Here is a 14617-nt window from a genome sequence, read left to right on the forward strand (position 1 = left end):
CAAAAGTTTAGTTGATTTGTCTGAAAAGTTTATCTAGAATATAAGTTATTTTCTTACATAGAAAAAAAAGAAGAATACAGAAGACAAATTGTGTATATCTCTTTAACTGCACACGCGGCGAGCTAGTCAGGCGGTCATAGGTTTGAACCGGGGCTATCCCTTTTTTGCACAGCTTTTCCCGTTTTAGTTTCTATTTTATTCCTACTGTCCATATTATATATAGAGCTAACTGTGCATACTAATCATCAAAAATCAGTTAGTTGAGTGGTTATGCAAACGCTGCTAATCGCAGCACGTGCAGGTTCAAGTCCAAGCGTGTACCCACGTTTTCAATTTTATTTGAGAATTTTCCGCGTACATAAAATCTAAGTCTTAAAAAGACAGCTTCTTTTCAATTTTATTTGAGAATTTGAAAATTAGTCGTGAGTTGAAGTTCATTGAATTCGAGAAGAAGTTCTTCAATTTTGAAGGAAAAAGCTCACGAATTTGAAACAAATCGTCGAACCAGGAAGAAGAAAAGAAAAAGAATAAACAAAAACAAAAACCAAAAGAAGGAAAAGGGAAAAAAGGAAAAAAGGAAAAAGGAAAGAAGAAATAAGAAAACAAAGGAAAAAATGTAAGTTGACAGATCAGGCAAGGTGGCGTGATGGTTACCGCAGCGTAGCTCCATAAATTTTCAGGTCATTTTGAGCTCTGGATGATAGCTATCTCCGTTGTAGGTTTTTTCAAGTCATAATTGCAGCTGCCGGCAATCTCGCTCTTGTGATTAAACTTGCAAATTAAGAGAGAAAGGGCATTAGAATTGCATCTAAAACTGAAATATAAGTTGAAAACAATATAAATAGCTGTAGGAAAACATGATGCAGAATGGACGTATTAGCCACCACGTGGCTTAAATGGGGCATTCGTCTTCAGCGCAACGGCGGGTGCAATGGCAGTGCAGGTGGCCCATCGCAGCACCTTCTGTTGCGAGTAGTGGCTCGTGGGTCTGCAAAGACGATGCGGCGAACGGCGGCCTTCGACTTCGAGGCAGCTGCGGCGGCGGGAACCACCGTCCGAGGTGCGGTGGTCACAATAGCACTGAAGGTGTGTTCCATGGCATTCATGGCGGTGGTGGAAGCGCCGGAGCAGAGGCAGGGCGACTGCATGTGTGAAGTTTCAGCTGACGATTGGTGCGTCGCGCTGCCGTTTTTGCATTTGGGCAGTCGCGTGTGTGATGTAAATTTACATCACTTGGGGCTGGTTTTTTGAGCAGCCCAAAGACAGGACCACAAAAATATAAGTTCGGGGTAGCTGCTAGAGCTCATTGTTTGGCATGACTGATGCAAAATATGTTTTCTGATAGCTGCTCTATATAGGGTTTTTTTGCGGGGCTATATAGGGTTGTTGATGGAGGATATAGACGTTTGGTTTGTGAGTGTATATACACCCTATATGCAAAAAGTAACTGTTGACTTCCGGAAAAAGAAAAATTTGAGGCCAAATACGAGTCAACATTAACTTGTATTCCTGTTGTAGTAAATTAGAGACACTTATTTCCTGTCAAAAAAAATCAGAGACACTTATTTTGGACCGGAGGGAGTAGGTAGCAAAAAAATTGTCTTGAAATCAACAATTTTTTTCTTCGTAAAAAATTTATATACTAGTGCAAAAGAAAGTCAATTTTATTCCACAAAAAGTGTTTCAGAATTTTATTTATATTTTCTGAATTATTAAGGAAAAGACCATACAGAGTGTATATACATCCGAGAATCAAAGGGCATTTTTCTGCTGTTGCAGATCCTCTTAGGACACAAACAAGACGAAAAAACCTTAAAAAAATGGGTAGGTAGCATGAATCTCAAAGCAACCATGCCATGCATTGGTAGAATTGCTTTCGTGTTGATGCACCGAAGCATTTGTGGAAGGAGTACGTGATACAATCGGGATCTAGGACCCAGGGTCCATGGACGGATGCATGGAAGCATTTAAGGAAGGGGCAGTGGATGGAGGCGCTGCGTGGGCAGGAGCACGAGCGGCTGCTTCCTCGCGGTGACCAGCCCCGCCTCCTCCTCCATGTCCAGCGGCGGATTTGGCACCTCCCAGTCGAAACACTGCACCAGCGCGGCCAGGAACGCCGGCACGGCCTGCATGGCCAGCCCCATGCCGGGGCAGGCGCGCCGCCCGCTCCCGAACGGCATGAGCTGCATGTGCTGCCCCTTGGGGTCCACGGCCTCGCCGGCGCCGCCGGGCATGAACCGCTCCGGCCGGAACTCGAGCGGCTCCTCCCAGTACGCCGCGTCGCGCCCGATGGAGAAGATGTTGAAGAAGACCGACGTCTTGACAGGGATGGTGTACCCACGGACGTGTATGGGCTCGATCGCCTCCCGCTGCGCGAACACCGCCGGCGGCCGCAGCCGCAGGGTCTCCTTGAGCACCGCCTGCAGGTATGGCATCTGGGCCACGTCCGGCTCGCCCACCACCCGGGACCTGCCCACCACGGCATCCAGCTCCGCCCGCAGCTTCTGCAGGCAGTCCGGGTGGTTGAGCAGATCTGCCAGCATCCACTCCACGGTGGTGGCTGTCGTGTCCGACCCGGCAGTGAAGATGTCCTGTTTCATTGTAGATTGTTAGTAACCACTATCAGAGACTGCACTCAAGTCAATTTAATCCATGAGAACAGAGTGGAGCACTCACGATGATGAACGCCTTGATGTTGTCCCGGGTGAGCTTGACCTCGGCGGCCGGGTCGGCCGCCGCGTCCATGAGAATGTCAAGCAAGTCCTTGGCCTTGGTCTTGGTCTCGTCTGCTTCCTCACGCCGCTCCTTCTCCTTGGTCCTGATCATGGATTCGAGCAGCGCGTCGAACCTGTCGCGCACGTCGCGCGTCTTCCGGTCGAGCCCCTGCAGGTCCCAGCCGCGGCACAGCGCCACGTAGTCCTCCAAGTTGAACGCGCCCACCAGCTCCGCCACCTTCTTGGCGCAGTCCCGAGCCGTGTCGGCCATGTCGCCGGGCAGCGCGCTCGCCACCATCCTCATGATGGCGTTGTTGGACATGCGGATGAGCTGCCTGCTCATGTCCACGGTCTCGCCCTTGGCGGCCGCCTCCGCCGCCGCGCGCATGACGCCCGCGAGCTCGGCGGCGCGGACGGGGCGCAGCTGCTCGATGGTGCGCGGGCCGAGCAGCTCCGACATGCAGAGGCGCTTCATGAAGCGCCAGTGCGGGCCGTAGGGCGCGAAGGCGAAGCCGGCCGAGTCGTAGGCGAGGTGCCGCGTGACCGCCGTGAGCGGGCGCTCCGGGATGCTGCCCTCGAACTTGAGGACGTCGCGGGCGACGTCGGCAGAGCCGATGACGACGCAGTGGGTGGAGGGGCCAAGGCGGAGGTACACGAGCGGGCCGTAGCGGTTAATGATGCGGTCGAAGGCGCGGTGGGGAGGCGGGCGGATGAGGTGGAGGTGGCCGATGAACGGAAGTGCCATGGGGCTCGGGGGGAGGCGACCCTGCTTGCCGCCATGTCTGACCAGCGTGAGGAGGAAGAAGGCGACGGCGGCGAGGAGCGAGGCCACAAGCCATGGCGCTACACTGTCCGAGACTACTCCGACTCCGAGTTGGTCCATGATGCTTAACTGGCTTTGCAGTTGTGGTGTGGTGTGTCGTGTCTCCTTATAATGTCTATATCTGTCAATCGCAAAAAAAAAAGTCTATATCTGTCATATATTATGATCCATTCCGTGCCCGCTGCAAATCCGCACCGCCCGTCTTACCAACCACGCCGACCGACGGACGTACGATCGGACGTGGCTGAAGCTGATTCTTTTGATTTTTCTTCCCCTCCCGAGGTAACTAAGCGCAGCGATGCATAGGCGACCAGTCGTCGCTATCATGCATCGGACGTCGCACGCGTACATGCAAACAGAACCAGTCTTCTCTGCTGGAATAGAGAGAAGAGAAAGAAGAGTGGAGAGAAAAATCGTGAAGCGACAAGCGGTCCACGTTGCCCCGGGACGGGTTTGGTACCATGCACGGTCAGATCATTTTCCGAATTCAACGGCCTGGATTCACTCGCTCATTAAGACATGTCGTTGAACGATTCAGCAGGCTTACCAAGGTGGCGGCGTGGATATCGCAGCCAGAAAGCGCTAGGCGCCGGTCAGCCGGCTCAAATTTGGGCCGCCCGCGCAGGCGTCGATTTGGAGGAAGCACAGGTATTATTACATTTGAAAAGCTCCTATTTGCAGCTATACCGTCAATGACCATGGTTGACGGTATATACCGATCACCTCTAAACCAGCTGGTCAAAAAAGTCTCATCTTGCCCAAAAACAAGAAGCAGCTAAAAAGAATGCCGAGAGGGTATTTGTAGTTCTCTAGACCCGTTTTACATTTTTTTTACCTGCTAAATTATGGGATCCGGAGACCTTGTGAGAGGTGATGACATGTTATGTGATCATGCACAATATGTTCGTCAAGGATGAAAGTGAGGGTGTTGCCTCGGCTCTTGAATTTGATAATATAATTGATCCTATCAAACTTCCAAATCATAATCCGACCATGTTTATGAGTTTGTTCAAATGCATCAATTTTTTTTGGCATCGAGTAACTCATAAACAGTTCAAGAAAGATTTGATACAAAAACCTATGGGCGGTAAAAGAGAACAACTAGAACATATTTGCTACTCCCTCCATTCCAGATTGTAGTGCGCATAAGTTTTCTTGGCATATTCCATATTGTAGTGCGTATTAGCAGCCACAATCGATTCTGGATGAAAATAGCCCCGGTTTATCCCCTTCCTCCCGCACAAGCACCACGACGAGTGAGGACCACAACGGCGGGAACGAAGCATCTCCCTCGTCGCGCTCTTCCTCCCCACCACCTCCACGCGTGCAGCCGTGCTCCGGCGAGCTCTCGACCAGCCTCCTTTTCTCTGTGCTGAGGAGATCCGAGAGATAGCAAAGACTAGGCGGTCAAAGGCGTGATGGATGAACACCCATGGACGTCGGTCAAGGCGTGTCATCGTCTGCATGCACAATCCTGAAGGAAATATGCCCTAGAGGCAATAATAAAGTTGTTATTTATATTTTCTTATATCATGATAAATGTTTATTATTCATGCTAGAATTGTATTTACCGGAAACTTAGTACATGTGTGAATACATAGACAAATAGAGTGTCACTAGTATGCCTCTACTTGACTAGCTCGTTGAATCAAAGATGGTTCAATTTCCTAACCATAGACATGAGTTGTCATTTGATTGACGGGATCACATCATTAGAGAATGATGTGATTGACTTGACCCATTCCGTTAGCTTAGCACTTGATCGTTTAGTATATTGCTATTGCTTTCTTCATGACTTATACATGTTCCTATGACTATGAGATTATGCAACTCTCGAATACCGGAGGAACACTTTGTGTGCTACCAAACGTCAGAACCTAACTGGGTGATTATAAAGGTGCTCTACAGGTGTCTCCGATGGTACTTGTTGAGTTGGCATAGATCGAGATTAGGATTTGTCACTCCGATTGTCTAAGAGGTATCTCTGGGCCCTCTCGGTAATGCACATCACTATAAGCCTTGCAAGCAATGCAACTAATGAGTTAGTTGCAGGATGATGCATTACGGAACGAGTAAAGAGACTTGCCGGTAACGAGATTAAACTAGGTATTGAGATACCGACGATCGAATCTCGGGCAAGTAACGTACCGATGACAAAGGGAACAACGTATGTTGTTGTGCGGTTTGACCGGTAAAGATCTTCGTAGAATATGTAGGCACCAATATGAGCATCCAGGTTCCGCTATTGGTTATTGACCGGAGATGAGTCTCGGTCATGTCTACATAGTTCTCGAACCCGTAGGGTCCGCACGCTTAACGTTCGGTGACGATCGGTATTATGAGTTTATGTATTTTGATGTACCGAAGGTAGTTCGGAGTCCCGGATATTATCACGGACATGAAGAGGAGTCTCGAAATGGTCGACACATAAAGATCGATATATTGGAAGCCTATATTTGGACATCGGAATGGTTCCGGGTGATATCGGGCATTTACCGGAGTACCGGGAGGTTACCGGAACCCCCCGGGGAGTATATGGGCCTTATTGGGCCTTAGTGGAATAGAGGAGAGGAAGGGAAAAGGTGGAGGGCGCGCCCCCTAGCCCAATCCGAATTGGGTGGGGCCGGCCCCCCTCTTTCCTTCACCCTCTCCTCCCCTTCCTTCTCTCCTACTCCTACTACATGGAAGGGGGGAATCCTACTCCCGGTGGGAGTAGGACTCCCCATGGCGCGCCATAGTAGTGGGCCGGCCCTCCCCTCCTCCTCTCCTTTATATACGGGGGAGGGGGGCAACCCATAGACACACAAGTTGATCATTGATCTCTTAGCCGTGTGCGGTGCCCCCCTCCACCATAATCCACCTCGGTCATATCGTCGTAGTGCTTAGGTGAAGCCCTGCGCCGGTAACCTCATCATCACCGTCATCACGCCGTCGTGCTGACGGAGCTCTCCCTCAAAGCTCTACTGGATCGTGAGTTCATGGGACGCCACCGAGCTGAACGTGTGCAGATCGCGGAGATGTTGTACGTTTGGTACTAGGATCGGTCGATCGTGAAGACGTACGACTACATCAACTGCGTTGTCATAACGCTTCCGCTTTTGGTCTACGAGGGTACGTGAACAACACTCTCCCCTCTCGTTGCTATGCATCACCATGATCTTGCGTGTGCGTAGGATTTTTTTTGAAATTACTACGTTCCCCAACAGTGGCATCCGAGCCAGGTTTATGCGTAGATGTTGTATGCATGAGTAGAACACAAGTGAGTTGTGGGCGATACTAGTCATACTGCTTACGAGCATGTGATACTTTGATTCGACGGTATTGTTGGATGAAGTAGCCCGGACCGACATTACGCGTACACTTACGCGAGACTGGTTCTACCGACGTGCTTCGCACACAGGTGACTGGCGGGTGTCAGTTTCTCCAACTTTAGTTGAATCGAGTGTGGCTACGCCCGGTCCTTGTTGAAGGTTAAAACAGCACATACTTGACGAAATATCGTTGTGGTTTTCATGCGTAGGTAAGAACGGTTCTTGCTCAACCCGTAGCAGCCACGTAAAACTTGCAACAACAAAGTAGAGGACGTCTAACTTGTTTTTGCAGGGCATGTTGTCATGTGATATGGTCAAGACATGATGCTAAATTTTATTGTATGAGATGATCATGTTTTGTAACAGAGTTATCGGCAACTGGCAGGAGCCATATGGTTGTCGCTTTATTGTATGAAATGCAATTGCCATGTAATTGCTTTACTTTATCACTAAGCGGTAGCGATAGTCGTAGAAGCAATAGTTGGCGAGACGACAACGATGCTACGATGGAGATCAAGGTGTCGCGCCAGTGATGATGGTGATCATGATGGTGCTTTGGAGATGGAGATCAAAGTTACAAGATGACGATGGCCATATCATATCACTTATATTGATTGCATGTGATGTTTATCCTTTATGCATCTTATTTTGCTTAGATCGACGGTAGCATTATAAGATGATCTATCACTAAATTTCAAGGTACAAGTGTTCTCCCTGAGTATGCACTGTTGCGAAAGTTCGTCGTGCCGAGACACCACGTGATGATTGGGTGTGATAAGCTCTACGTTCACATACAACAGGTGCAAGCCAGTTTTGCACATGCAGAATACTCGGGTTAAACTTGATGAGCCTAGCATATGCAGATATGGCCTCGGAACACTAAGACCGAAAGGTCGAGCGTGAATCATATAGTAGATATGATCAACATAGTGATGTTCACTATTGAAAACTACTCCATCTCACGTGATGATCAGACATGGTTTAGTTGATATGGATCACATGATCACTTAGATGATTAGAGGAATGTCTATCTAAGTGGCAGTTCTTAAGTAATTTGATTAATTGAACATTAATTTATCATAAACTTAGTACCTGATAGTATTTTTCATGTCTATGTTGTTGTAGATAGATGGCCCGTGCTGTTGTTCCGTTGAATTTTAATGTGTTCCTAGAGAAAGCTAAGTTGAAAGATGATGGTAGCAACTACACAGACTGGGTCCCTAACTTGAGGATTATCCTCATTGCTGCACAGAAGAATTACGTCCTGGAAGCACCGCTAGGTGCCAAACCTGCTACAGGAGCAACGCCAGATGTTATGAACGTCTGGCAGAGCAAAGCTGATGATTACTCAATAGTTCAGTGTGCCATGCTTTACGGCTTAGAACCGGGACTTCAATGACGTTTTGAACGTCATGGAGCATATGAGATGTTCCAGGAGTTGAAGTTAATATTTCAAGCAAATGCCCGGATTGAGAGATATGAAGTCTCCAATAAGTTCTACAGCTGCAAGATGGAGGAGAATAGTTCTGTCAGTGAGCATATACTCAAAATGTCTGGGTATAACAATCACTTGATTCAACTGGGAGTTAATGTTCCGGATGATAGTGTCATTGACAGAATTCTTCAATCACTGCAACCAAGTTACAAGAGCTTCGTGATGAACTATAACATGTAAGGGATGGATAAGACAATTCCCGAGCTCTTCGCAATGCTAAGCTGCGGGGGTAGAAATCAAGAAGGAGCATCAAGTGTTGATGGTCAAAAGACCACCAGTTTCAAGAAAAAGGGTAAAGGGAAGAAGGGGAACTTCAAGAAGAACGGCAAGCAAGTTGCTGCTCAAGTGAAGAAGCTCAAGTCTGGACCTAAGCCTGAGACTGAGTGCTTCTACTGCAAAGGGACTGGTCACTGGAAGCGGAACTGCCCCAAGTATTTGGCGGATAAGAAGGATGGCAAGGTGAACAAAGGTATATGTGATATACATGTTATTGATGTGTACCTTACTAATGCTCGCAGTAGTACCTGGGTATTTGATACTGGTTCTGTTGCTAATATCTACAACTCGAAACAGGGACTATGGATTAAGTGAAGATTGGCTAAGGACGAGGTGACGATTGCTACCTCTTGAGCACTGCGTTGGTTTTCCCTTGAAGAGGAAAGGGTGATGCAGTAAAGTAGCGTAAGTATTTCCCTCAGTTTTTGAGAACCAAGGTATCAATCCAGTAGGAGGCCACGCACGAGTCCCTCGCACCTACACAAACAAATAAATCCTCACAACCAACGCAATAAAGGGGTTGTCAATCCCTTCACGGTCACTTACGAGAGTGAGATCTGATAGATATGATAAGATAGTATTTTTGGTATTTTTATGATAAAGATGCAAAGTAAAATAAAAGGCAATAAAAATAACTAAGTGTTGGAAGATTAATATGATAGAAAATAGATCCGGGGGCCATAGGTTTCACTAGAGGCTTCTCTCGAGAGCATAAGTATTACGGTGGGTGAACAAATTACTGTTGAGCAATTGACAGAATTGAGCATAGTTATGAGAATATCTAGGTATGATCATGTATATAGGCATCACGTCCGAGACAAGTAGACCGACTCCTGCCTGCATCTACTACTATTACTCCACACATCGACCGCTATCCAGCATGCATCTAGAGTATTAAGTTCATAAGAACAGAGTAACGCTTTAAGCAAGATGACATGATGTAGAGGGATAAACTCATGCAATATGATATAAACCCCATCTTGTTATCCTCGATGGCAACAATACAATACGTGCCTTGCTACCCCTACTGTCACTGGGAAAGGACACCGCAAGATTGAACCCAAAGCTAAGCACTTCTCCCATTGCAATAAAGATCAATCTAGTAGGCCAAACCAAACTGATAATTCGAAGAGACTTGCAAAGATAACCAATCATACATAAAAGAATTCAGAGAAGATTCAAATATTGTTCATAGATAAACTTGATCATAAACCCACAATTCATCGGTCTCAACAAACACACCGCAAAAGAAGATTACATCGAATAGATCTCCACAAGAGAGGGGGAGAACATTGTATTGAGATCCAAAAAGAGAGAAGAAGCCATCTAGCTAATAACTATGGACCCGAAGGTCTGAGGTAAACTACTCACACATCATCGGAGAGGCTATGGTGTTGATGTAGAAGCCCTCCGTGATCGATGCCCCCTCCGGCGGAGCTCCGGAAAAGGCCCCAAGATGGGATCTCACGGGTACAGAAGGTTGCGGCGGTGGAATTAGGTTTTTGGCTCCGTATCTGGTAGTTTGGGGGTACGTAGGTATATATAGGAGGAAGAAGTACGTCGGTGGAGCAACGTGGGGCCCACGAGGGTGGAGGGCGCGCCCAGGGGGGTAGGCGCGCCCCCTACCTCGTGCCCTCCTGGTTGATGTCTTGACGTAGGGTCCAAGTCCTCTGAATCACGTTCGTTCTGAAAATCACGTTCCCGGAGGTTTCATTCTGTTTGGACTCCGTTTGATATTCTTTTTTTGCGAAACTCTGAAATAGGCAAAAAACAACAATTCTAGGTTGGGCCTCCGGTTAATAGGTTAGTCCCAAAAATAATATAAAAGTGTGTAATAAAGCCCATTAATGTCCAAAACAGAATATAATATAGCATGGAACAATAAAAAATTATAGATACGTTGGAGACGTATCAAGCATCCCCAAGCTTAATTCCTGCTCGTCCTCGAGTAGGTAATGATAAAAACAGAATTTTTTGATGTGGAATGCTACTTGGCATAATTTCAATGTAATTCTCTTGATTGTGGTATGAATATTCAGATCCGAAAGATTCAAGATAAAGGTTTAATATTGACATAAAAGTAATAATACTTCAAGCATACTAACTAAGCAATTATGTCCTCTCAAAATAACATGGCCAAAGAAAGTTCATCCCTACAAAATCATATAGTTTAGTCATGCTCCATTTCCGTCACACAAGAATGCTCTCATCATGCACAACCCCGATGACAAGCCAAGCAATTGTTTCATACTTTAGTGATCTCAAGCTTTTTTCAACCTTCACGCAATACATGAGCGTGAGCCATGGATATAGCACTATGGGTGGAATAGAATATAATGATGGGGGTTATGTGGAGAAGACAAAAAAAGAGAAAGTCTCACATCAACAAGGCTAATCAATGAGCTATGGAGATGCCCATCGATTGATGTTAATGCAAGGAGTAGGGATTGCCATGCAACGGATGCACTAGAGCTATAAATGCATGAAAGCTCAACAAAAGAAACTAAGGGGGTGTGCATCCAACTTGCTTGCTCACGAAGACCTAGGGCATTTGAGGAAGCCCATTGTTGGAATATACAAGCCAAGTTCTATAATGAAAAATTCCCACTGGTATATGGAAGTGACAAAACAAGAGACTTTCTATCATGAAGATCATGGTGCTACTTTGAAGCACAAGTGTGGAAAAAAAGGATAGTAGCATTGTCCCTTTTTATTTTCTTTTTTTGGGCCTTCCTTTTTTTATTTGGCCTTTCTCTTTTTTTATTGGGACAATGCTCTATGAATGATGATCATCACACTTCTATTTATTTACAACTCAATGATTACAACTCGATAATAGAACAAAGTATGACTCTATATGAATGCCTCCGGCGGTATACCGGGATAACAATGAATCAAGAGTGACATGTATGAAAAATTATGAACGGTGGCTTTGCGACAAATACGATGTCAACTACATGATCATGCAAAGCAATATGACAATGATGTGCGTGTCATAATAAACGGAACAGTGGAAAGTTGCATGGCAATATATCTCGGAATGGCTATGGAAATGCCATAATAGGTAGGTATGGTGGCTGTTTTGAGGAAGATATAAGGAGGTTTATGTGTGAAAGAGCGTATCATATCACGGGGTTTGGATGCACCGGCGAAGTTTGCACCAACTCTCAATGTGAGAAAGGGCAATGCACGGTACCGAAGAGGCTAGCAATGATGGAAGGTTAAGAGTGTGTATAATCCATGGACTCAACATTAGTCATAAAGAACTCACATACTTATTGCAAAAATCTACAAGTCATAAAAAACCAAGCACTACGCGCATGCTCCTAGGGGGATAGATTGGTAGGAAAAGACCATCGCTCGTCCCCGACCGCCACTCATAAGGAGGACAATCAAAGAACACCTCATGTTTCAAATTTGTTACATAACGTTTACCATACGTGCATGCTACGGGACTTGCAAACTTCAACACAAGTATTTCTCAAATTCACAACTACTCAACTAGCACAACTTTAATATCACTACCTCCATATCTCAAAACAATCATCAAGCATCAAACTTCTCTTAGTATTCAGCACACTCATAAGAAAGTTTTTTACTAGTCTTGAATACCTAGCATATTAGGATTATTTAAGCAAATTACCATGCTGTTTAATACTCTCAAAATAATATAAGTGAAGTATGAGAGAATAATAGTTTCTATAAAACAAAACCACCACCGTGCTTTAAAAGATATAAGTGAAGCACTAGAGCAAAAACTATATAGCTCAAAAGATATAAGTGAAGCACATGGAGTATTCTAATAATTTCCGAATCATGTGTGTCTCTCTCAAAAGGTGTGTCCAGCAAAGATGATTGTGTTAAACTAAAAAGCAAATACTCAAATAATACAAGACGCTCCAAGCAAAACACATATCATGTGGTGAATAAAAATATAGCTCCAAGTAAAGTTACCGATGGAAGTAGACGAAAGAGGGGATGCCTTCCGGGGCATCCCCAAGCTTTGGCTTTTTGGTGTCCTTAGATTATCTTGAGGTGCCTTGGGCATCCCCAAGCTTAGGCTCTTGCCACTCCTTGTTCCATAATCCATCAAATCTTTTACCCAAAACTTGAAAACTTCACAACACAAAACTTAACAGAAAATCTCGTGAGCTCCGTTAGCGAAAGAAAACAAAACACCACTTCAAGGTACTGTAATGAACTCATTATTTATTTATATTGGTGTTAAACCTACTGTAATCCAACTTCTCTATGGTTTATAAACTATTTTATTAGCCAAAGATTCATCAAAATAAGCAAACAACACATGAAAAACAGAATCTGTCAAAAATAGAACAATCCGTAGTAATCTGTAACTAACGCAAACTTCTGGAACTCCAAAAATTCAGCCAAAATAGGACGACCTAGACAATTTTTTTTATTGATCAGCAGCAATTGGAATCAATATTTTATCACGTTCTGGTGATTTTTAACAATTATTTTCATGAACAGAAAGTTTCTGCAATTTTCAGCAAGATCAAATAACTATCATCCAAGAAGATCCTATAGGTTTAACTTGGCACAAACACTAATTAAAACATAAAAACACATCTAACCAGAGGCTAGATCAAAGATTTATTCCTAAACAGAAGCAAAAAGCAAAAAACTAAAAATAAAATTGGGTTGCCTCCCAACAAGCGCTATCGTTTAACGCCCCTCGCTAGGCATAAAAGCAAGGATAAATCTAGGTATTGCCATAATAATAGGATAGATCATTAAAACTCATTTCGTATTCTCTACGTTCAGCAGCAAGTTTTCTTTGAGGCAAGCAAAAGTAATCAAAAGGGCTAAATTTAATGGGATAAAAGTCCCCAAGATCAACTTTAGGAGGTATAGGTTCCTCCTTTGGCCTTTCGTATTGCACAACCAATTCATCATTATAAGCATTCTTTTTGAAAGATCGTGGATGTCGCCTAGAGGGGGGGGGTGAATAGGCGCTTTAAAATAATTACGGTTTAGGCTTGAACAAATGCGGAATAAACCTAGCGGTTAATTTGTCAAGCACAAAACCTACAACAACAAGGCTCACCTATGTGCACCAACAACTTATGCTAAGCAAGATAAACTACTAGGTGATAGCAAGATATATGACAAGAAACAATAAGGCTATCACAAAGTAAAGTGCATAAGTAAAGGGCTCGGGTAAGAGATTACCGAGGCACGCGGAGACGATGATGTATCCCGAAGTTCACACCCTTGCGGATGCTAATCTCCGTTTGGAGCGGTGTGGAGGCACAATGCTCCCCAAGAATCCACTAGGGCCACCGTAATCTCCTCACGCCCTCGCACAATGCAAGATGCCATGATTCCACTAAGGGACCCTTGAGGGAGGTCACCGAACCCGTACAAATGGCAACCCTTGGGGGCGGTCACCGAACCCGTACACTTTGGCAACCCTTGGGGGCGGTCACCGGAACCCGTCAAATTGCTCGGGGCGATCTCCACAACCTAATTGGAGACCCCGACGCTTGCCCGGAGCTTTACACCACAATGATTGAGCTCCGAACACCACCAACCGTCTAGGGCGCCAAGGCACCCAAGAGGAACAAGCTCTAGGGTGCCCAAACACCCAAGAGTAATAAGCTTCTCAAACTTCACTTCCACGTATCACCGTGGAGAACTCAAACCGATGCACCAAATGCAATGGCAAGGGCACACGGAGTGCCCAAGTCCTTCTCTCCCAAATCCCACCAAAGCAACTAATGCTAGGGAGGAAAATGAGAGGAAGAACGAAAGAAGAACACGAAGAACTCCAAGATCTAGATCCAAGGGGTTCCCCTCACTTAGAGGAGAAAGTGATTGGTGGAAACGTGGATCAAGATCTCCTCTCTCTTTTCCCTCAAGAACTAGCCAGAATCATTGGAGGGATTGAGAGTTAGCAAGCTCAAAGTGTTGGGGATCGTAGCAGAATTTTAAAATTTTCTACGCATCACCAAGATCCATCTATGGAGTTTACTAG

General features: G+C 45.4%; 1 protein-coding gene across 1 annotated transcript; it reads right to left on the reverse strand.

Annotated features, from left to right (window-relative positions):
* Positions 1-1662: 1662 nt before the first annotated feature.
* LOC109777288 (cytochrome P450 93G2) lies at positions 1663-3962 on the reverse strand. Its single transcript, XM_020335937.3, has 2 exons — positions 2677-3962; positions 1663-2591 (listed from the first exon to the last, which is right to left on the reverse strand). Exons 1-2 carry the CDS (start codon positions 3595-3597, stop codon positions 1968-1970), a joined length of 1545 nt encoding a protein of 514 aa, XP_020191526.1. The 5' UTR covers positions 3598-3962; the 3' UTR covers positions 1663-1967.
* Between the last annotated feature and the right edge of the window lie 10655 nt (positions 3963-14617).

Source organism: Aegilops tauschii, chromosome 7, assembly GCF_002575655.3.
Source record: "Aegilops tauschii subsp. strangulata cultivar AL8/78 chromosome 7, Aet v6.0, whole genome shotgun sequence".
NCBI classification, from domain to species: domain Eukaryota; kingdom Viridiplantae; phylum Streptophyta; class Magnoliopsida; order Poales; family Poaceae; genus Aegilops; species Aegilops tauschii.

Excerpts from the sequence above, each read along its gene's own strand:
- LOC109777288 (XM_020335937.3), bottom strand. The coding sequence starts at position 3,597 with ATGGACCAACTCGGAGTCGGAGTAGTCTCGGACAGTGTAGCGCCATGG. Across the intron at positions 2,592-2,676 it reads ACATCAAGGCGTTCATCATC|GACATCTTCACTGCCGGGTC; the intron begins GTGAGTGCTCCA and ends ACAATGAAACAG.